This window comes from Nannospalax galili, unplaced genomic scaffold (genome assembly GCF_000622305.1).
Source record: "Nannospalax galili isolate Female #2095 unplaced genomic scaffold, S.galili_v1.0 scaffold28, whole genome shotgun sequence".
Classification (NCBI taxonomy): Eukaryota; Metazoa; Chordata; class Mammalia; order Rodentia; family Spalacidae; genus Nannospalax; species Nannospalax galili.
Window position 1 is genome coordinate 926950 of NW_008359594.1, and position 23965 is coordinate 950914.

At 50.2% G+C, this 23965-nt stretch overlaps 1 protein-coding gene across 2 annotated transcripts in view; it reads left to right on the plus strand.

Moving 5' to 3' along the window:
* The first annotated feature begins 1084 nt into the window (after window positions 1-1084).
* Rasgrf1 (Ras protein specific guanine nucleotide releasing factor 1) overlaps window positions 1085-23965 on the plus strand; it is a 123769-nt gene continuing 100888 nt past the window's right edge. For both annotated transcript variants that reach the window (XM_017795673.1, XM_017795674.1), the window contains exons 1-2: window positions 1085-1765; window positions 21420-21526. In XM_017795673.1, the coding sequence (XP_017651162.1) occupies window positions 1490-1765; window positions 21420-21526 (383 nt within the window). In that variant the 5' untranslated portion in view covers window positions 1085-1489. The remainder of the gene's footprint in view (window positions 1766-21419; window positions 21527-23965) is intronic.

Here is a 23965-nt window from a genome sequence, read left to right on the forward strand (position 1 = left end):
CGCGGTGCCCTGTACTGGGACAGGTCCATCTCAGTCGATGACCGATGCGTGCGTGTGTGCGTCTGTGTGTGTGTGTGTGTGTGTGTGTGTGTGTGTGTGTGTGTGTGTGCCTCTGTGTGTATGCCTCTGTGTGTGTGTGTGCGTGTGTGCGCGCGCGCGTGTGTGTTTGGGGGAAGGGCTCTCGCAGGGTCTGTGCAAAAAGATGGTGTCCTCTCTTCCTCCTGAGCGCTGCCCATCCTGGTTGCAAACTGGCTGCGCCGGGCGCCGCTCCTGGTCTCGGCGAGGCAGCTGCCCTCTGCGGCAGACGGCGGTGCGCGCTCCCCGCTCCCGCACCCGGCGGGCCCTGCAGCCGGCGCGCTCTGCCGGTGCAGCATGCGGGCGCTGTGACGTTCTCGGATAAATGCCGTGTAACTGTGTAGGCGAATGGGAGCTAAAAATAAGAACGGAAAATCTATCATTAAGGTATCATTGCGCCAGCGCAGCTATTTGAAGGCTCCCATGGTCCCCGGCGTCTGCGTTTGAAGCCCGCCTTCAGGCTTGGGGGGTATTTGCCGAAAACTCCCCGCAGAGGCTCGCCAGCCAGACCTTAGGGTTCAGGGGGTGGCGCCGGTAATTATGACAACGCTCAGAATGAAATAAAATAAATGCTCACCTCCTTCTCCCCATCCCATCTCACCCCCTATAGCCTCAGGTCGCTGGCGAAGTCTTACTGAAATAATATAACCCGAACGACTATGCAAAAAACACTAACACATATCCGATCTCTTTCGCCATGCACCTTCCTCCACCCACCTTGAATTAGAAAAATAAAGTACTGGAGGAAGGTGGGGGGAAGGCTGTGGAGGAGAAAGTGACAACTGGGACTTAAACCCCGGTCTACAGTGCGCCGCGGTGGGGCGCAAAGACGCAAACTCCAGGGATGAAGATGAGTCGCCGGGGTTCCGTTGGGTTAAACGGAAATTGATCTGATTTGCTTTGGAACACCGAAGGGGATAAGGGGAGGACAGGAGAGGCCAGGGGGAGGGAAGACCGGTTTTGTGTGTGCGCGTGTGTGTCCGGGAAGAGGGAGGAGGCGCCAAGGTGCATCTGCGTGCGGCTCTGCGCCTCGGCGGGGCTGCTTGCGTGTGTCCCAGTCCGCGCTGCCGAAACCCGCTCTTCGAGGGATCGGCGTCACGTGACTCCGCCTGCCCCTAGCCAGAACGCAGATCGCCCGTCCCTCATTTGGCGGGGGAGGGTCAAGCTGCATCTCCCGGGGCCCCAGGGCTCTGCGGAGAGGAGAAAAGGTTCCAGCGAGTAATGCTCCACCTAGGTTCAAGAAGCCTCAGTTCGGCGCCAGATCCCGGAGTGTAGATCTGGGGTGGGAGAGGACCGCGAGAGGGAGCGAGCGAGCGAGCGCCAGAGAGGCGGCGCAGCGCGCACCGACGAGGGGCTACCCGGTGCCACGCGGGGAAGATGTAAGCGCGTGGGGTCTCGCTGGCCTCCGAGCACCATGCAGAAGGGGATCCGGCTGAACGATGGCCACGTCGCGTCCCTGGGACTGCTGGCGCGAAAGGACGGCACGCGCAAAGGCTACCTGAGCAAGCGGAGTTCGGACAACACAAAATGGCAAACCAAGTGGTTCGCGCTGCTGCAGAATCTGCTCTTCTACTTCGAAAGCGACTCGAGCTCTCGGCCCTCGGGGCTCTACCTGCTGGAGGGTTGCGTCTGCGACCGCGCGCCCTCCCCCAAGCCCGCTCTCTCCTCCAAGGAGCCGCTGGAGAAACAGGTGAGGCGAGCATCCTGTCCTCCCCGAGTGAGGCCCTCCGGGTGCTGGGCCTTCGACCCTTCACCCGGGACCGAACTTTGGTCCTTCTATTCTAAGCATCTTGGGGCGCTCTTGGCATCCTCAGCCGGAGGGGAGGGCTGCCCCAAACCCGGAGGGTGACCCTAGGGCGGGCAGAGGGGGCAGGGACTGCGGTCTGGGTGCTGCTGCTGAACTGCGGCTGCCCTTCGCCGGGTGAACACCGTAGGAGGCGGGGACCGAGGGGCTGAAACTTGGAAATGCCCAGGGTGATGGGGTCCAGAGGACCCAACACAGGCAAGGAATCTGGATCCACGTCCAACCCAAAATGGTGCCCCTACCCCCACCCCCGCCCTTGAAAACAGTAATTGTCTGCCTAAGGCGTGGAATTCCTCATGCTTGGGCAGAAGAAGGGCGAGACCGGCGTCGAAGCGCCACCGTCCCCTGCCTCCTGCAGCCAGGGGCGCAGAGCAACCTGCTCTAATCCGGAAGAGCTGGGGGTCTGCCGAGCCTCGGGGGTTGTTCCCTGCGATCCATTGGTGGTGTGCTTCCAGTTGTCTCGGGCCAGGCCAACAAACCCCAGGTTTCCAAAGACCGCTGTGTTGCTCCCGGGGCCGGGGCCAGGGCTGCTGCGGGGCCGTGGGACAAGTGGGCGCTTCTCTCCTCCCCCGCCCGCTGCGCCTCGGCGGCCGCCGCAGTTGCGGCTATAGCGCTGCGCTCGCTACTTGTTTCGCTAGCCGTTGCCTGAGCTGCAAGGCTAAAGGGCCAGGCCTGGATCTACCGCGGACCTGGGCCTTGTGGAAGGAATCCTTTGGCGATGCGGGAAGAGGGGCACCTGCAGCTGCCCCGAGGGAACACCCAGGTAGGGAGAGCTATCTTTGAGCTTGATGTCTCTCCCAAGGTATCTGGTCCCCTGGCCCCTGGGAGGAGGAAAAAAAGTAGATTATTATAGTGGATCCTAAAATGTCACCACTGAGAGGGGCCTGACATCCATGGGGCTCCCCCAGCTGGTTGTTGCCTGAGTGGGGACACCGAGGCCCATGGAGAGCTAGCCCAGTGTCATAGCAGGACTCAAGGCCACCCAAGGTTCTAAGACAACCAACCGAGATCTCAAAAGCAGGCAGACTGGTGGTGATTGAATTGGCAAGGATAAAAGCCTCCCTGGCAGCCTCCCGGTAAGTAGGGTGGAGATCTGCACTCTGGCCCTGAAGCACCTGTCTTCACACCTTTCCCCAGCTCCTACTGTTAGGTAATGATTTCTGAGGGCTAGGAAATGTGGGCAGGAATTTGGGAGAAGAGGGAGACTCTGAGAATGAGCAACCAAGAGACCAGGCAGAGGCTCCAGATGGCAAAGAACAGAAGTTCCTTAGCTTATGGCCAAATGGAGCTTCCTGGACTCTCCTGGCATGCTGACCCAGGCTCTCACCACTACTCCCACTCCCTTCCTCACCAGCCTTTTCCAACCACAGTACACCTATATCTACCAGTGGCTTGCAGCCCCGGCTCAGCCAGTGTCCCCTTCTATCTCTCAACTCCCTGTATCACAGGGAGAACTGAGTTCCTGGGTGAGCAGGAAATCAGGAGCAGGGAAGCTAAGTTTATGGAGGTTCACAGTGTCTGTTCTCAGTCCCCTGGACAAGAAGACTGACATGCTTGAGACTGAATCTCAGCTGAAGGGCTTCTTGGCTGTGTGACTTCAGTTAGCAGGCAGAAGTCCTCTGAACCTCTGTTTCATATACAAAGTGGAGATAACACTGGCCTTCCTAGGCCTTTGAGAACACTAAATTAAATTGTGTATATGAAAAGATGCTCACCATATATTTTAGTGGGATCTAGATAAACCTTAGCCGAATTTGAATTCTATCCATCTGGATATATTTAAGTCAATTCACTCTTCCCATTTTACAAACTGGGACTAGAGAAGAGAAGGGATTATCCAACATCAAGGGAGTCTATCAGAATCAGACCTAGAATTGACCCAATGTCTAAGAACTCCTGCAAATGAGATACCACATTGATTCCAGGTCAGTCAACCCTCATCTTGGGTATTAACCTTGGGACAGTCCAGTACAGTCAGTTGGTGACATGCACACATGTTCTGAGCTGTTTCCCGGAACACTCTCAGTGGCTGATGCTCAGGTATGTTCCCAAGAACACATGTTCTGACAGGAGAGAGGAGGGCAAATAGGGAGCAGCAGGTGATGATCTCCCATAGCTCAGCTCAGCAGTGCCCCTGCATCATCTCATGCATTTAGAGCTGGGGTCCCTTCAACTCTAGATCAAGTTTGGCACCTTCAGGGTCATCATTCCAACTCCTTTGACCTATCCAATTGTAATTTACTCAAGCCCTTGAGTAAAGTCTGTGGCCCCAGTATCTGCTCTGTGTTTCTCTTGAACCTAGGTACTCCATGGCATAATCCACAGAGCACAGTGCGAGAAGCTCCAGGACACTCTGTAACCCAGTGTTGGCCCAAAACATCATTGGCTGCATATTGAATGCCAAAACAATAGGCCTAGAAAATGCTGTTGGTTTGACAGGACTAGGGCATCATTTTTACTTAAGTCTAAACCCATGTGAATAGAGGCCCAGTCTTATCTGGGAGCCCCCTCTCCAGTGGCAGTAACAGTGTCAGGGACCAAGCCCATAGTGGGTGTACAGGAAACGCTTATTGAGCTGGACACATTTGGAATGACACATGTTAATTCCTTAGTTCATGATCTGAGGACTGACTAGGTGCTGTGTGCTAAGCCTAAAAAGCTGATGATCACAGATGCTGGGGCTCTAGGGAAGATAAGTGCAAATAAGGAGGTACTCCACGCCCTGGGAAGATCTTGGGATACTGGGTGTGCAGAGTGTTCTGAGACCCCAGGATAACCTGATACTATCTCGACCAGCTGCATCCAGATTGGTCTAACTATGTCTGATGCAGGAACAAGATCCAGAAGCTCTGGCCTGGGCCCCCAGGGTCTCCCGAGGTCAGATAGACACATCACGTCCTCCAGCCCCCTTGATGGCTACAAGGTACCACCCTGGTCTGTACCCTGCTTACTCAGCCCTGACTTCCTCTCCTCTCTGCCCTGAACCCACACCCCAAGGCCCAGGTGATGTAGACTCAGAGCCTCCATAGAGTCAAGACCTGGGGGCTCCACACTCTGCTTTTGAATAGAATGACCAGCACTGGTTTTTCTGAGCTATCTGAAATAAAGCTTCTAGCACCAGCTTCTCAATAACATTTTGCCAAACCAACTCCAGCACCCCCTGAACTCCCTTCAACCAGGACGATTCATTGTAGACAGTAGGTACCTCCTGAGTCCCTTGAGAAAGAAGGGACCCAGGCAGATCCTCACAGCCTCTGAGCCTAACATGGGCCTAGGCTCCATGAGCTGGCAACCTTGTGGTCCCTCTTCTCCACCAGGTCATTGCCATTTCCTGGACAAAGCCCTCCTTCTGGACCTCATTTACAGGGTATGTTCCTGGTTGTCCTGGAGGACTGAGATCCACCACAGCCTGGAGACTGAATGTGCCCATTTCACATATGAGAAAAATCTCAGTGGCCACCCAGCATAGCAGCAGACATGAGACTCGCCCTTTTGCCCCCTGTACAGGTGTGCCGGCCTTACCACCTTCTAGAGCTGGAACCCACTCAACTCCTCCACCAGTCAGGAAAAAGCAAGCCCAAATGTTTGAGAATGAGGCTTCTCTTAACAAAACACTCTTTACACATGGATCCTGGTGACCCTGGCAAACCGGGGTGCAGCTCCAACTTGAGCATGTCTACCTACCAGAAGCTGGCAAGGCTGTCCCAGGGTTCCAGCACATGTAGGATCTGGAGTAACTCTGGCATTCTCCTTTCTCACCATCTTCTCAGTGGAAATGGGGTTGAAGAGGCTCACTGAGTATGCCACAGATGGGACAAAGAAGGAGCCACAATCTGCCACTTGATTGGTGACAGTAGGGTGAGGGTCAGGGACAGATCATATATATGTAAATCTAAGTCGAAAAATCTCACCGCTGTTGGTTTGCACAGTGTACAGCTTGGTTCTTCACACTGATCCAGGGCAGATCGCACACATACAGAGAAGAGAACGTTCTACACCCAGCGCTCACAAAGGTTCATCCCACATGGTACCCAGGAAGGACAGGGAAGGCTCTCTCCCTCCCAAAGAGCCCCTAGAGGACTTGCTCCCCAGCCCCTCCTTGGTTGGGAGCTCTGCCTCACTCCTTCCCACTCACCCTATTCCAGTTCCCCTCCAGACACAAACAGCCTGAGTATTCTTTTATTCTTGTATTTATATAGCTTTTAACCTTTTTTGATTGACACACAACACATACTATTTATACAATTTATATGGTGCAGTGTAATGTTCTGATTTGTATATATGTTGGGCAGTGATCAACAAGGTAACTGCTGTATCCATCACCTTAACTTTTACCATTTGTTACCCAAGAGTGTGTTCAAACTCCTCTCTTCTCCCATCCAGGGCCTGGATGAGATCCTGCTGACTGCTCTAACCCAGCCCCGCCACCCCTTCACCTCGCCTTCCCACTCAACTCACAGCTCCCCACCTCTGTGTACAACCCCTCTTTCCACTTTCAAGGTCCTGGCAGCAACTCTTCCCTCTGCCAGGATGGCCTAAAAGTCACATCCCAGAATAGAAGTCTTTCCCTTCCATGAAGGCCAAAACAGCCCCGGCCTCTAGCACTGCTGGTATTTCTAGCCCCCTCTTTATGCATATCTGCAACTACAATCCATGATTACTTCCTGTATTCGGCTGGTAGCTTGGAGATGGTCATTTCCCCATTAGACCCAAGTGTCAGGATAGCACTATGCATGCAGCTGGAACAAGAAATGCAACTAAGTGCACAGGTGGCAGACAGGTGTAGAGCCCTGAAAGAAGAAAGAACAGGTATCTGTGATAGCTTTTATCAAGAGACTCCCAGGGGGAAGTGATGGAACTTGCAGTTCCACCAGATGAAATGGAGAGATGGGACTGAAACCCGATGTCCATCCTGTTCTAGGACATCAGGCAGGTGCATACCACCAACTGAGAGAGGGAGCAGTCTCAAAACAGTGGGAAATGATGCTGTATCAGGTCAAATAGGAGATGCTGAGGGCAGAAAAGGGCTTTGGTCTCAGGTGTAAAGAGAATACTCATTACACAGAAAGGGACCTCTGCCTCCAGAGGGAAAAAAAGCAGGCCTATGTGCAGAGAGGGATGGACCCAATGAAAGACTATAGTCAGAGACCTGGCAGGTGGCCTCCCTGTTGCCTGGAACCCAGGAAATGAGGTGATGTGTCCACCAGGTGCTGACGGAGGACGGTGCCAGCTGGGTGGTCCCCTGAGTCTGCCTTTCACAGCCTGGCATGGCTTGTCAGCCTTTACTTTCTCTTCTCCAAGAGCATCTAGCAGTGGGGAGATGAACTTCAGGGCTCTCTCCACACTGCCAGACAGGTACTGCGACTCCTACTGCACAAACAAGGACCCAAGCCCCGAGGACTTACCAAAGCTGCACGGCAAGAGCAGATTGAAACCTACCTCCCGCCATCCCTGTAGAGAGGTTGTTTAAATCCTCATCCGTGATTCTCCCGCCCTGTTCTGAGGAGCCCCGGGGGCCACACTCCCTCCCCAATCAAAGCAGCCTGTTTTTAACAGTTTTATGTATTAACTGGGCTTCCACATAAAAGCTTGTCTATATTAATGCTTTAAAAAGTTTGACCTTCACTCTAAATTATTATCAAATGTCCTTCAGCTCAGCTCTGACATGTTATGAATGCAGATTAAACTGCTATAATTTCTTTCTTTCTTTTATGTTTCAGTGATAGGAACTGAACCAAGGGCTTTGCTAGGCAAATGCTCTACCACTGAGATGCCTCTCTACCCCTTTTAATTTTTTTACTTTGAAACAGCATCTTGCTAAGTTACCCAGGCTTCCCTTAAACTTTTGATGCCCCTGCCTCAGCCTGCCAAGTAGCTGGGCAAACATGCACCATCAAACACAGCTTCAAATGTATGTAATTTTTTGGCATGGTACTTTAAACATTATACCAGAAACACTGGATAAAAGCAATAAATGCTATTTATCCAGCATCAGAGTGTATTTTACATATGGCACGTCCCTTAATGATCTCAGATCTGTGAGCTCATTACTGTTAACCCATTTTCAAAATGGAAAAACTGAGGCTCCTGGACTTTTACATATTTTGTTCAACGTTATAGAGCAAATTTATGGAGAAGTTGGTGCTCATATCTGCCTATCAAACTTAGGTTCTCCAGCTGCAAACAAAAATTAATGACTCTGGCTAGGGGGAATCTTCTCTGCCTGCCAGGATAGGCGGGCAAAAAGAATTAACAGCAGGGCTGGGGTGTGGCTTAGGTGGTAGAGTGCTTGTGAAGCCCTGGGTTTGATCCCCAGTTTGGTGATGCACATCTGTAATCCCAGCACCTGGGAGGTGGAAGCAGAAAGATCAGAAATTTGAAGCCAGCCTGGGCTGAGACGCTGCCTCAAAAATAAATAAATAAACAAATAAATGTAATTGTTGAAGCTGGGGATATAATTCAGTAGGTAGAGTGCTCACCTGGCATGCACAAAGCCCTGGGTTGAATCCCCAGCACCACATATACCAGGCATGGTGGCACATGCCCATAATCGTAGCACTCAGGAGACAGAGGCAGGAGGATCTCTGCAAGTCTGAGGCCAGCCAAAGCTATATAGGGAGACAGCGTGTCAAGAAAAATAAAAATTAACAAGTAAAAACACATCAGCCATTTCAGAGCTGTGAAGGCAGCTTTTGTTTTTGCTTGGGTGGAAACCTTGAACTCCAAATGCCAGGATCACAGGAAAGCATGAGGCAGGCATCCACACCCCACAGTCCAGGCTCGCTGGTATCATAGGCGCCTGGAGCTGGTGCCATGTGCACACAACTAGAACACAACTCAGCTCCCAATGTACATTCAGGAACACAAATGGCAGGTGGACTTGGTGGAACCCCAGAACACTGCCAAAGCCCAAACGCTCCCATGAGGCCTAATGTCATGCAGAAAGCAGCAAGGAGACCTGGACACCCCCACTCCTTGTCCCCAGAAGAATGCACAGCCCCTCAGACATGCAGCTTTAATTTCCAGCCTCCAGCGTACATCATGAAGGAGTTCCTCAACCTCTCAGGAGAGGTGGTGTTAGGATCTCCAGCCTACCTGTGGATTCCGGCTCTCTTGCCCCCTAGCTTAGGACTGACTTCATGTTCTCTGAGCTTCAGTTTTCCTGTTTCTGTGTTAAACCGGCAGCTGTGTGGCAAGCTCTAGTGCAGCCTGGCAGGTAGCACAATACAGTGTAGCAGATAGTGTCCACAGTTGCTTCTGTGACCACAAAGCTTTTCTTCAGTGAAGCAGTGGCCCAGGTCACCCAGGGCTCTGGATTGGAAAGCAAGGCAATGCAGAGCCCTGATCCTGGATAGAAAAACAAGTTGAAAATCCTAGTTCTGCTCCAAAATCTGAGTAAGCTGTCCCTGAGAAAGGGAAGCCAATCACTGCAGGACACTACTTCATCCCTAGTGCCACACTATCCCCACACCGTCAGTCTGCTCCTAAGCCATCTCTAATCTGCCCATTCTGTCCCTAGCTTCCTGCAGTGTCCCTCTGGCCCAGGCCACTGTCACCTCTCATCTGGACTCACACAGGGCCACCTTGCTTGGGTATTAGCCAGGGCAGGCTGGGTCATGCTGCAATAACAACCTGTCCCAGGACTCAATACAACTAAGATTTGTTTCTTGCTGGGGCTTTGAGTCCCATGCAGGCTGGCAGGAAGTGCCACTCAGGGACCCAAGCTAAGAGAATGTTCTAATCTGACCTCCAGGGTCACCTCAGCGGAAAGAAAGGAATGTAGTGACATCTCCTTGGCTTTTAAAGCCTCTAGCGGGGCCTTACACATAACAGTTCACTGGAGGAGACAGGGAAGAGCAGGCCTACTGTGTGCCTGAAATAGAGCACCAGAAATCCTAATGACAAGCCTGGTGCCTGCCATCTCCCTACAGGCATTGGCCTTCTATTCTCCTCGCTACAGCCGGAACTACCTAAAGTGCAGATCAGACACATGGGGGGCGGGGGGCAAAGGAGCCTGAGATGGGCCTAATGAGGCAGAGTGCACTGGGCCAACTGTGCTCATTTCCAGAACCAACTGTGCTCATTTCCAGGACAGCCCTTCATCAATTAATTGAGCAAGTGTCACGGAAGCATTTGGGCCACTGGGCTTCCCCCCAGAATGAATAAGAAAGAGGATTTTAAAAAGCTATTAACGCTCTACTGTTAGCACCAACCATATTTGTTGACAGTGATTGACTAGCACCTCCTCCAGGCCAGGCCCTGGAAAGAAGGAACAGAAAGCAAGGCTGCCCTAAAGAGCTCACCATCCAGTAAGAGGAAAGGTGACATCACAGTGGGCACTGAGGAGAGTAGGGGAGGGTCTCATGGGCACAGCAACGGCTCCTCCCCCAGGCTGGAAGTTAGGAAGGCTCTACAAAGGTGAGGACAGGTCAGGTGGTGCCTAGAGGCTGAAGGGTCACCTTAGCTACCCCAGGGCTTTGTAGAGCGTGGGCCTCCCCCAGTCATGTTGTGGGGGTCACAGCAGAATGGATAAGGGCCGCTTCAACCTATGAGTTAGAAAGACCTCTGCAGGGAGCTGGGAGAACAGTCCATCTGGAGGTCAGAGGCCAGTGGAGCAGAGGCTGCTAAAGTGAGCAGTGGTAAAGGCTGGAATTTGGAGATCACTAAATCTTCATTTTTACCCCAGCCCTGTAACACACTGCTGAATCCTGCCCTTAGTGTGTGCCACATGCCATCAGAGATCAAGTGTCCTCTCTGCATCCCATGGCCTCAGTGGTAGTCCACAGCTGGTTTAGAGCAATAGTAGGAATATTAAGTTCTCGCCCCATGGAAGGTCCAAGTGCTGCCCCCATCCCCCACACTCAGAAATGGGCAAAGTCTACATGCTATCACTCCAGGTAGCCCCCAAAGCCACCCTGGAGTTGCTGTGGTTCTGGGTTGGACAGACACAACCCTTGTTAGGTGTATAAGGCTCAGATCGGGGGGGGGGGTTCTCAGCAAAACTTGTGGAGTCTGTGCTATACCAGGCTCTGCACTTTCAATGCCAAATACAAGGGCAGAATTTAAACCCAAGCCTTCTTCCTAAGGTTGATGGGGTCCGTGGACATCCAAGCAGATTGTTAAGTTGGACAATTTTTGCTTTAAACACTAAATTTTGCTAACCCCTCACACTAAGACTTCTTTACTCTAGAACATGAGATGGCTGTTTTATAGACCTTATCTCCTAGTTGATCTTTAATTTTCTTCAAATTGGAAAATCCAGCTCATATCCTAAAATAAAAAGTTTTCAAAACTACTTTTAGAAAAGTGAATGGGTGAGTTTTTAGCAGCCTTAGCTGGCATTCCAAAAATTCGTCTAGATGTACAGGGACTTCTCAGACTTTTCTGACCACAGAAGTGAAATGTAACCAACTTGTGTGAATGCTTTCTGGACAGTTAGGCAACTCAAGACATTGGCGAAATGGCTTGGGAGAAAATCTGGTCACATGCAAGGTTTGGAGACTGCCCAGTGCTCCCCCTTGCTGGCTGCCCCCCTCCCTCCAGGCTCTTCCCTGCCCTCTGGCCATACTGGTTGCCACTCTGGATCCATTTTCCTCTTGGTCAGATCTGCAGGTAGAGAACTGGGAGAAGGGCAGAAGGTAGAGTTTCAAGAGGAGAGCTGCACTGTGTGGGTATGGGTGAGGAGAGATGAATAATTGCATGTGATAGCTTCCTGGTAGCCTGGGCAAAGGAGAAAACAGACTGGCTATGAGATATCAACTGCCTTATTCATGGAATAAGCAAGAATACTAGGGGTTTGCATAATGGGGCTCAGTAGGGACATAATGCTGACCTTAAGGACAGAGCCACTGTCCTAGCCAGCAGTGCTTTCTGGGTCTGAGTGATGACCATTCTGGGGGATCTACTTGATAGAGTCTAAGGGAGGAGCATCCTGGTGATGAGATCATGCAGAGTACAACTCGAGTCTGGGAACTGGTCAGTCAGAAACTCATCAACAAAAACTTTGTTTATTCTAAATTGCTCTGTTAGTAGTATATCCCCATGGCTCAATACTCAAGAGCTATAAAAAGGTATGGTGTGGGGCTGGAGAGATGGCTCAGCAGTTAAGAGCACTGACTACTCTTGCAGAGGACCCGGGTTCGATTCCCAGTACCCACATGGCGGCTGCAAAACGTCTTTAACTCCAGTTCTGGGGGAATCTGGTGCCCTCTTCTGACCTCCCTGGCATTGCACAACACAGGTGCACTCACATACATGCAGGCAATACATTCATACACATAAAAATAATAAAATATATTTTTTTAAAAGGTATGGTGTGAAGATGGTCCTTCCCACCTGACTCCAGTTCCCTCCCCTAGAGCTGTCCATTATCACTGGTGTCCTATACTTTTGCCCAGAGAGCATACACGTGCAAACATATGCCCATATATGTCCATGTGTGCATAATGGTTACACCAATTACAATATGCTGTAAACACTGTTCCACATCTTGTTTTTTATACAACATAGTGATGATACTTTATGAGAATATTAATTATCCCCATTCTATTTTTAACCACTGCATAATATGCCATTGTGTGGGTATGCTGTGGGTTTTTTTTGTTTTTTTTTTTTTTAGACAATCTCCTCTTGAGGAATATTTGGGTTGTTTAAAGCCTTTGGTATTATAAGCAGAGCTGTAACTAATAAATCCAGCATAGGTCATTTCTCATCTGGTCTTTAACAGAAGTTGAAGGGCAGACACATTCAGTCAGAAATTCATGTCTCATTCAGCAAATATCTAGAGAAGTGATGGGCAGGAAGGTGAAGGGCAGGCTGGCTGAGGCACAGTAACAGACTGGGAGATGGTAGTGTGACTAGCCAAGTGTGACAGCCACCGGGACCCATTCCCTCTGTGGCCCTGGCTCCCAGCATCCAGAGTTGTGTATACTGTACATGAAAACAAAGACCATTCAGTAAGTGGAAGAGTCCAGTACAGGCTGGCTGCAGGCTGATTCAGAGGAGAGAGACTGCCATAGGGCTTTGGGGTTCATAGGCTGATTCAGAGGAGGGAGACTGCCATAGGGCTTTGGGGTTCATGCATTGCAGTGATTCCCTGAGTCTCCTCCCATACCCCATGGTCCAGGCAGGGAGGACAGGTGAGCAAGTAGGAGGGCATGTAGGTCAGTCTTGGCAGCAAGCCTCAAGCCAGAGGGACACGTCTCAGACCCGTAAGAGACCAGCCATCTAGACAAGGGCTTGAGACAGGCACGCAGCTTAGGAGCTATATTAATTACTTGTTTCAGTGCTATGACAAAATACCTGACAAAAGCAAATTCTTGAAAGATTTATTTTGGCTCACAGTTTGAGGGTACAGTCCATCATGGTGGGGAAGGCAGGTGTGCTTTCCAGTGACTTATCACTGAAGGGTCAGATTCATCAGGTCTTTTGAGGTTTTCAGGTGCTTTAAAGAGCATCCCTGAGCCCATGGTGATCCAAGGCTTGCTTCCAAAGCATTAACCACTCTGTGAGGCTGGCATTGAAGAAGGGAGCACTGCCCACAGAAGTGAAGAGCCATGTTAAAGACTCCATGAGGAAATAATAAATTTAAACGCCAAACCTGGGCATATGCCATGACGCCAAACAAGTCCCTGGAATGCTGGCATCATAAAGTACTGATAGATCCTTTCCCAAAACGAAAGCAAACCTGTAATCCCAGCATTCTGGAGGCTGTGGCCAGAGAATCTTATGTTTGAGGCCAGCCTGGGCTACATAGGCAGACCCTGTCTCAATCAGTCAATCACAGTTCCACCGTAGAATAAGTTCCAGAAATGGTTCCTTGACTGCCAAACTGCCAAGCACCTTCCTGCTGTCCCTGCAAAGTCAACATCTCTTCCATGAAAAGCCTGTCCCCTCACCCATCTTGCCAGCTCCAGTGTCCACACCCAAGGGGCAAATTCAGTGCCCCCTGCTTTGAGGCTTTTGCTATTAGTCAATTAATTAATGAGCTGATCTAATGAGTTTGGTCACCCACTCAGCAAACAGGGACAGCTCCATGCCTAGCACAGGCACAGAGCCAGGCTGTGGGACTGTTTCTTAGAAATGGCTTCTCTGAAAGGAGCAGGAGCCCACTCATGGCAGCTTAGGTGAAAGGGAAGACTCGTGGAATCAAGACAGCCGCAACTAGTGGGACTCCAGTAGAAAACTGTCTCCAGGGGCTGGGCCAGGAACCACCTCTGCCCCACCTTTGCCCCACCACCTGCCATCTTCCACCTGCTTCCTTCTCTCTGCACTTGTACTTAGAGTTCAGCACCCACAGCCCACTGCTCCCCTCTCCCCATGGCACTGTTCCAAACTCCAGGAGTTCCCAGGCACGTTCCCCTGCTGCTGCCAGTGGTCTCTGAGAAGAACGAGGGGCAGGGGAAGAGAGGTGCCTGTACTTCTGCCAAAAACTCCTTCCTTGAGGTTTCCAGGCAATGGGTGATATAAGAACCAACTGGGGAGCCTTCAAAAATACCAGTGCCAGGATAGGGAGATGGTTCAGTGGGTGAGTGAGTGCCATGCAAGCATGAGGACCTGAGTTCGAGCTCCAGAACCCACATAAAAAAGCACGTTGTGGTGGTACATGCTTGTAATGCCAGCCCTGGGGAAGGCAGAGACAGGTGGATCTCTGGAGCTAACCGGCCAGCCAACCTAGCCTACTTGGTGAGTTCCAGGACAGTAAGAGCGCGTGCGCGCGCGCACACACACACACACACACACACACACACACACACACACACGCAGTGCCCATAGCCCCTCCCCTTCTGTTGTCATGGATCCTTAAAAGGTGCCTATCACTGTTCTGTATGTTCCCAGATGACTTTGATATGCAGCCTGAGTTGACACTGTCTGAGGCAGTAGCAAAAACAATGAGAAAGTCATTACATATGGGTTGGAGGGGGTCATGAAGGATGGGGCCATGGGAGCCACCTGACCCATAGCGAAAGACATAGCTGCACAGGTGGAACCTGTGCCAGCCGCAACACCTGACTTCAGCAACACAAGTGTTTTGATGTAAGGATCAGGGACTTTGGAAAGACCTAATGAAGAATGCCCGCACCTTTCTGGGCACACTCACTCTGTGGCGTGCCTATTGTCACCGATAGCCATGAGGTAGACTTGGCTTCTTTGTACCCAGGAGCTAGGTAGATGTGGCTAGACTTAGTGAATGAGGAACCATTCTGGCAGAAAGGAAAAGGTAACCTCACTTTCGTTAACGCCATTGCATATAGTTGACCAGGACAAGTATCAGCCTGTCAGTGAGGAGCCGAGGGCTCCAAAAGATAACAAAGCTGCCTCAGGCCTCAGCTGTGAGCAGCACAACCAGCTGCAGCTCCAGCTGCTGAGACTGCCACCTGTACCTGTGTCTGGTAGGTGACCAACTGCCCCACTTTGCTCAGGACCAAATAGGTTTTAGCACGAATCATAGCACGTCCCCGGGGAATATACAGTGTACATTGCTTCTCTGGCCTTCATATGCATTGCACATACATGTACAGACATGCAGACGCACATGTATATCTATACACACGCAAACATGTACACACAAAAACGAAAAGGAAAAAAGTTTTTGTAAACGGCCTTTTTCTTTAACCACACACAGACAAGAAGGCTTCAGTAAAGTGTATCTGTTCCAGCCAGGGGTGCTCCCAGTTCAGAGACTTGGTGGGGGATGGGTTCCTTGATCCAAACTGGGCTGCAAAGTCACATTATGCTAACCCTAACTCTTGCCTGTTCTTCCTCTCCTAATTCCAAGAAGGTCAGCAGGTCACGTGACCTGGTCTCACCTTTGGGAGGCAGGAAACAGTTAAACCAGAGCCTCCTGTGACCTCAGCAGTCAGCACCAGGGGTTTCCCAAGCTGAAGCAAGGTGCCCAAGCTGTGTTGCCAGCCAGGGACTCTGCAGAGCTATGGTGTTCTGTGGGGAGGTGGCTTGCCCTGTCCTGAGGTGTCTGTGATAGACTGTAGCCTGGAATCTTCCATGTGGATAGTTTCTTACTAGGAGCCTCTGGTGAAGACCAATTTTGTCTTCAAGGGCTACAGAGTGCAGCAGAGGAATCCTAACAGTAGCTTATGTAGGCTTCACGGAAAATTTCTTCCAACATTTGCAAACACTTGAACTTCACAAAAAGATGTTGGCAGGGGTGGGGGAAGGAACTAAGACAAAGGCTTTCTCAACTCAGGGACCTCGAGGGCCCAATAAGATGCAACAGGAAGTCCTTCTCTGTCCCCTTTCCTCCATATTCTTGTCTTCCCTCACTTTTCCAACCTTGAGGCTTTCATAACCTTGACCGCCCCTCATGGAAGTCTTCACTTCCTCTCAATCTACAGCAGAACCTACTTCCCAGAAGTTACCCTGACCACCCCGAATCCTGGCAGGAGAGTAAGATAAAGGTGGGAAGTAGGCTGACACAGAGAAAATTCTATCACCCTCAGTTCCCCTGTCTGGGGCTCCGTGTATCCGGCAGGTGCTTGCCTTGTGTTAATAAAAATAAAACAGCAGTCCCAGAATCTCTGCTAACTAAGGGCAACAAACTCAGGGTCTCGCCCTCTTCTCAGGGGCTCATATGGGGCAGCACGGCAGGTGCAGGGCACATGCTCAGGAGGATTGTGTCGGTGTCATTATTAATGAGCTGAGGGAGGACCACAGTGTGCTGGGTGCCTCATCACTCATCTCCTCCCTCTTCAGCCCCTTACCATTCACTCAGAACCAGCACTGGCTAGAGCTCTGGATACCACAGATCATATAGGCCCAGGTTCTGAGCAGCCTGAGGCCCATGGGTCAGTGCATCTGTGAGATCCCCAAGACAGGAGAGGCCTCTGAGATAAAGTGGTCCTGTGAATGAAGGGAGGGACAGTGTCCACAGACAACACAGCCCCCAGCCTGAGCCAGGCCACGCCTGTGATCCCCACAGACTCCTCCCTGAGACCCTAAATCCCTGGTCTGTGTGACCCTGGGGCCCAGAGGGGCTTCCCCAACCTCAGCCAGGCTGACCACAGGACATAGTACCACGCCCAGCCCCTCAGATTACATGGTGGTTGTATACCTGACCTTGGGGCCAGAAGCATGCCTAGACACCCCCAAAGGCCATGGAAAGGATTGAGAAGACCAAAGGAAAGACCCAGAGCACATACACATTCATTATTCTTCCATATTCTCCAAATAGAACTGTGTGTGTGTGTGTCTATGTATGGTATCTGTCTGTCTGTCTGCTCATGTGTGTATGCATGTGTATATGTGTATGTATGTGTCTGTGTGTGGTGTCTATCTGTTCATATGTGTATATGTGTGCCTATGTATGTATATATCTGTGTGTGGTATATATCTGCGTGTATAGATGCTATGGATATATGTGTGTGGTATATGTATATCTGGTATATAAGTCTGTCTCTATGTACTTTTGTGTGGTGTGTCTGTGTGGGTATTTGGTATGTATATGGTATGTCTATGTCTACTCATGTGTGGGTATATTTAATATGTGGGTATATGGTATATATGTGTCTATTGGTTCGTGTGTGTATGTGTGTGTACTGTGTCTGGTGGGGGATATATAGCTTGTGTGTAGGTATATAGTATGTGTGTCTGTCTGTCCAAATGTGTTTGTGTGTGTGTCTACATTCACATCACAGAGTTCAGGAAGACCTCAGAGCCTAACTTATCATATCACAGGTAAGGAAGCCAAGGGTGACAAGGAGGAACAGACCTACTTGCCCCAAGCCACACTCTGGGTCGCCTGCAAAACCGACATTAGGCCAGCCTCCACTTCCAGGCTCCCATTAGCCCTAGTTAACTGAGGAACTCCTCCCCATGACTGAAGAGAACATTAGAGTACCTTGGGAGGACCCTGGCCTGACCACCCAGCTGATGTGACCTTTGACTCTGATCCTAGTGGTGCCCCACACCTGGGCTTCAGCCCCCCATAAGAAGTGAGGCTCAGTTCACCTCTCCCATGACCTCTGGCTCCCACAAGAAGCAGACAGTGCCTGTGTACAGCACATGTACCCACGAGGTCACAGTGGCCCTCCTGCTCCCCACAGGTGTTGCTCATCGGGATTTTCTGCACACAGTTCTAGACATCCGATTTGTCATTTGGCCTCTTTCAATTCTCCAGCCTGCCTTCTAGGATCTTCGGGAGCCTAGAACTCACCTTTGACCCTGTATGCAAGGGCTTTGCTCTTTACCAGGACCCTTATGCCTGCCTCTGCGTCTGCACTGGTGTTGTGCTCACTATTCCTCCCTTCCTCCTTCCTCCTCATTCCTGTCTCTCTGCATCTCCATCTCTATTTCTGAGCCCCACAAGTCCCATGCAGCTCAGGTTCCTTCCTTGGGTTGCCCTCAACCCGATGTGTAGTAATGCAGACTTGCTGGGCACAGGTTTCCTTTCACTTTATTGACTAATTTCTACTAGTCAGTGGAGCAACATGGTCATATAAACCAACTCTCAGGGGAAGGCTTACAGACACAAGGAAACAAGCTTCTGTCTCGGGCCACTTGAGACACTGATGGTTCAGCTGCGGCTTCCCCACAGCCAAAAGCTGCCCCAGGTTTCGTCTCCAGTAATGCTATTTCTGGATGGGTGACCTTGGACAAAATACTGTCCCCACTAGACAGGGAGAATACAATCGACTCCTTGGTCAATTGTATGTCTCTGGTGCAGGAAGTTGTACTAAAAAGGGAGCCTGGGGTGCAGGCTCCTTGACCCCTGAATGCTGAGACTTCCCAGCCCCCAAGAACTTCAGACCCTTTGGCCCAGGCCCTGAAGATGAGCATTCCTTAGTTCTCACCCTGGCACCTGGTACCTGCTGCTTTTGAGACACGGGGAATTTTCTAGGTCGCAGCCATGCCTGCTCCATGACCTCATGCCCACCCCACCTAACTGGCCATTTTTCACCTGACCCTCCAACCTGTTGCTCACCCAGAATCTAGCTGTCTCCAAGGAGAACCACAGAGGCAAGGACTCTTGCTTGGAGCCTGTGTCTTACCTAGAACATCAGGGAAAAGGACCAAGCAAGGCCACACAGAGGTCAGATGGACAGAACAACACACTGGTAACTAGCTATGGAGGTGGAAGGCAAGAGGCATAGAAGTCTCTGGTGGCCTCCAGCCAGCTTGCTAGGAGGCCTGGCACTGACCTGAGGGGCAGAATGCCAAGGTCATCACCTGAGTATTCAGGTCTTCTGACACTTTACTGGTTTTTGGTTAAATGACCAACAGGGATGAGGTTGCAGAACTCAGGGTGTCAGAGCCCTTTGCTTCTCCACCAAGCAGCACCAGTTGGCAAGAATTCTCTAGGAGTTAGGGGGTCTCAGCCCAGCCCATTGTCAGAGCTCACCTCCTAGAAAAGCCCAGGAAGGAAGGAAACCATGCCTACTCTGAGTCACAGTGTCTGGAGAGGGTCCTCCAACTTGGGAACATCCCCTTGGGGCTCTAAGGGAACCCCTAAACGTGTGCCTGCATATAACTGAGAAGGTCTTGTTTCTGAGTTAGAACCCCAAGACTTATGTCCTACATTATACTCCTTACAGGCTTCTGGACCATAAAACTTCCCCTGACGTGCTGGGTGTGGTGGTGCACACCTTTAGTCCCAGCATTTGGGAGGCAGAGGCAGGCGGATCTCTGAGTTCAAGGCCAGCCTGGTCTACATAGTAAGTTCCAGGCCAGCTGGGTCTACAGGGAGACCCTGTCTCAAAAAAGACCAAAACAAAACTTCCCCGATGCCTGGTTTTAAAGAGTCGTGTTGCTCGACTAACTAATAGAAAGTATTCAGTAAGAGAAAGGAAACTTGTACCCAGCAGTTCAGTTCCTTTGCTTTCCACTTGTGGCTTCAGCTTCTCAGAAAGCTTCAGCGGAAAACAGATCATACCTGTACCACTTAGTGGATATGGCACAAAACAAGATCATGCAAGATGAGCCTTTGTAGGCTTCTCATCTCTCCTCTCTTAGAAGGAGCTAAGTGGCCACCTGCAGCTCTGCTTTTAACCTGCTTCCTTCCCACAGGGCCTGTGCCCGCTGGAGCCATCCAGATTCAGTTATTCAAGGCTGGAGCTGACATTTCATGTTATAGCCTCAGTTATCGGTTTCCTAGGAGACAAAGGGAGACATTGACTCTGCAACAAGTCTCTCTCTCTCCTCTCTCTCTCTCTCTCTCTCTCTCTCTCTCTCTCTCTCTCTCTCCCCACACACACACACACACACACACACACGCGCACACACACACACACACACACACATACACACACACACACACACGGCTATCACCTAGAATGACAAGTAACAAAAATACAGTAGAAGTCACAGACTAAAATTAGTTAACATTGCACCTGGTGCTGCTGCTGTTCCCAGCCACTTGGACACCAAAAGACAGAGGAACAGGCACGCCCCCATTTGGTACATCCTTCAAAGGGCAAGCCCAAGTCCCCTCTTTGCACCCGCCCCCCCACCTTCCCAGGAAGCAGCTGCAGGTGGCCCTGAACTTGGAGTCCTCCTCCTCCCTCTGAGTTTTCTCCAACTTCCTTCCCCACCCTAAGGCTGGCCAGGGATCCTGACAGCTTGTCAATTTCCCACCCACCCCTGGCACCCCAGTTGCTCAAACCAGAAACCAGGGTTCATCCTCACCCCTTTTCTCTCATCTGCTCCCTAAGTTTTGTACCCCTGAGCTCCTGCCCATGAGCACCCCTGCGCCTTCTGTCAGACTGCACTGTGTCCTCCTCATGTTCCCGAGCAGGCTCTAGGTAACCATGCTCCCCCACACAGTTGTTCAGCCAACTGAAATTGAACCAGGGCCCAGGACACGTCCTCCCTAAGCTGAATCTGCAGGTGACTCTCTCTGTGCCCCACAACCCTTTCACCTCCAGTGTGATAGCAATCATACTGCATTAATTACCACACACACTCAGGTGGTGCTTACTAAGTAGCAGGTGTTGTTCCAAGAGTTTTACGGGTATTTAACTCCCATAACAACCCCACAGATGTGTCTCTTACCTGGCTTCCCTGAGATCTCAGGGGGCCAGCCCCGTGATTGACTCGGCTTTAAGTCAGTCACCTGCACCTAGCACGGAAGTGGCTCCCTGTAAGCTTTCCTGGAGGTTGTACCTGAATTGCTGCTGTCACCCCAGCATCTAAAAGAATGCTTAGTCCGTTTTTGCGGAGTAAAGACATGCTGCATTGAATGGGTACCCAGTCCCCCAAGGAGATGCTCCCTCAGTGTATTGTCCCTGCTGTCCGTCCAGCATGCCTGGTGGTTTCAAACTGGCTTTTCTAGAATTTGTTGGCAAATAAGACTTTGTGGATTTCGCTTCCTTATCACATCCTAAGCATAAGTTTTGTTGCATCACACAAAAGCCTTTTGATGGAGCGTTTGAAACTACTAAATAGGATGGTGTTCCAGTGATCACAAAGAATGCATTAGGGCCTGGCTGCCATGGCAGCCGGCACTCAGCATGACAGCCAGATGGACAGCAGGAAGCTCTGCAGGACTGAGGACACCCTAGTAACTGGAGATGTCTTCTTCTTGGTGCAGCATTACTTCACAGTGAACTTCACCCATGAGAACCAGAAGGCCTTGGAACTGAGGACTGAGGATGCAAAGGACTGTGATGAGTGGGTGGCAGCCATTGCTCACGCCAGGTATGTCTCACCTTGCCCAGCTGTGCAGGCAGAAGAGACCAAGCTATTCTGCAAGCCCAAGCCCTGGGAGAAGGAGCTGGGAAGGGAAAAGAGAGAGGGACGAGTGGGTGCTGTTAAAACATCTCTTGGCAGAATCCAGCATTTGGTCCTGAAGTTCTGGGTCATCTCCCAGAGAGAACTGGTTCCCACAAGTTGTCCTCTGACCTCCATATGAGGTGGACAGCTGGCATGAGACCATAATTGATATGAGACTTCCTGCAGAGATGTCTGACCTTTCATCTGTGAACAGTGGGGAGCCACTGTAGGTTTTACACCAGGAGAGTAACATGATGAGAGCTGTGATTTAGAACAGAAATTGCAGGGGACAAGGATGAAACTTAGTGAAGAACAACCCAGATTCGGGGAGGGCAATTGAATCTCGGTCTCCCAGCATCAAAGCAGAATCAATAAGAGGGTTTGTTGTTTAGGTGCAAACAGCACTTGAATGTCAAATGAAATTATTACATAAAGAGACTTCATAAGTATTTAAGCATTTGAGGGCTTTTCAATTTGTCTATTTCTGTGCATATGTGTATGTGTGTATAGGGAGGACACAACGTGGGAGTTCCACCATGTAGAATTTGGGGATTGAACTCAGGTTGTCAGGCAGCAAGTACCTTTACCTGCCGAGCCATCTCCAAGCCCCAAAGCATTAGAATTTTAAATTGTTTATTCATCAATACAAAAAATCTCTAGAGACAATGAAGTATCAGTATCTCTATGGTAGATCGCTAAAATGATCAAAACTGACAGTACCAAATGCTAGTGAAGGGCTAGAAGCACTACAACCCTCAGGGTGCTGCAGGAGGGTAAAATGGCACAAACTGGGACATCATTAGGCACCTGCTTACCGTGTGCTCTCCTAACTGCAGTTGCACTCCCTAGTACTTATCTAAGAGGAATGAAACATGACCATAAAAAGTCTCAGATGTAAATGCTCTTAACAGTTTTATGCCCAGCCATCAGCCATGGGGTCTGTCAACAAGCCTCGGTGCATCCGTGCAATGGAATATTGCTGAGTAATAAAAATGAATCAGCTACGGTTATGCACAACAAAATGGATGAATTTCAAAATCAATATGCTGAGTGACTATAGAAAAAAGAATGTGATGTAGGATTCCAGTCACTTGAGATTCTAGACCAGGCAAAACTAGCCAGAGTGGTAGAAACCAGAATATCAGTTACTTTTGGAGTGAGAAATGATTGGGAAGGACTTCCTGGGTGGTGGAAATCAGCTTTGTCTTGCTTGATTAGGATTTACGTATTTATCAAAACTGATCAAATTGTTTCTAGTGTTTTGGACCTGGGCCAGGTGTTTCCAGGCTTTTGGCCTCTTATTCAAAGAACTGAACTAAAGGCTCACACCGATTTGTAAAAGCAGCAAGGGAACTTTATTCAAAGCAAAGTGATAGAACAGGCCAGATTCACTGTCAAGAGTGACATCAAACCACGTGAGGGAAGATACTGAAGGCGCCAATTGTTGTTTGGGGCTTCCTTTTATGGGGTTCAAGCGAAGGAGGAGTTTGGTTGCTATGGGGTATAGTGTGAGTGGTTCTTTATTTTGATTGACAGCTAAGTTATATAAGCTCTTCTACTGTGCATGTCTCTTCCCATGATGCATCTCATTTTAATCATATACATGCCCAATTACACATAGTCATAAGATGGTAAGTAGGGGATTATCCTTAAAAGTTTACTTTGAAGACACAGTTTGCCTTATTGCACACACACCCAAAACTAGTTCAGGCCAGATCAGCTTCCCCACTTCATACCTGAACATAACTAGAGTATGGCTGAATAGAATCTGCTAAATTTGATGGTTGTTAAAGGAAGGAGAAACCTTGTATTGTTCAGAGTAGATGGAGCATGCAAATCAGTGCAGATGGGGGTCATGGGTGGCTAACATGTGACTAGGTGCATCCCTCAGGCAGGGGTGTGTGCAATTAAGGGTCTCAGGCTGCAAAGTGCATTATTAGTCCAGAGGTGTGAGTAAAGCCCAAGCCAAGTGGAGGCCCAGGCTGCTAAGCTATCCCTCCTCCTGCCTATCTCGACCCTGTGCAGTTAACTGCTGTGCTTTTCAAATACGTATATTCAACCTCAAGTTTCAAAAATGAATAATATATATTAGAATGTTTTAGTTTTCACCACAGGCTTGTCAGCTTGAAATATCCTTTCATTATCTCACAGTTCTGTGGGTCAGAAGTGCAGGCTCAGCTGAGGTTTTTGCCCAAGGCCTCATGAGGCTCAAATCAGGGAGTCAGGCGATAAGACTATGAGCTTTATTCAGTGTCAACCTCATAGTGTGTGCATGCATCTCTATGTGTGCATGCGTGTTCATGCATGTGCATATGTGTGCATGTGTCACAAGAATTCCTTCCCAGGGAGATGTAAAGATCTACC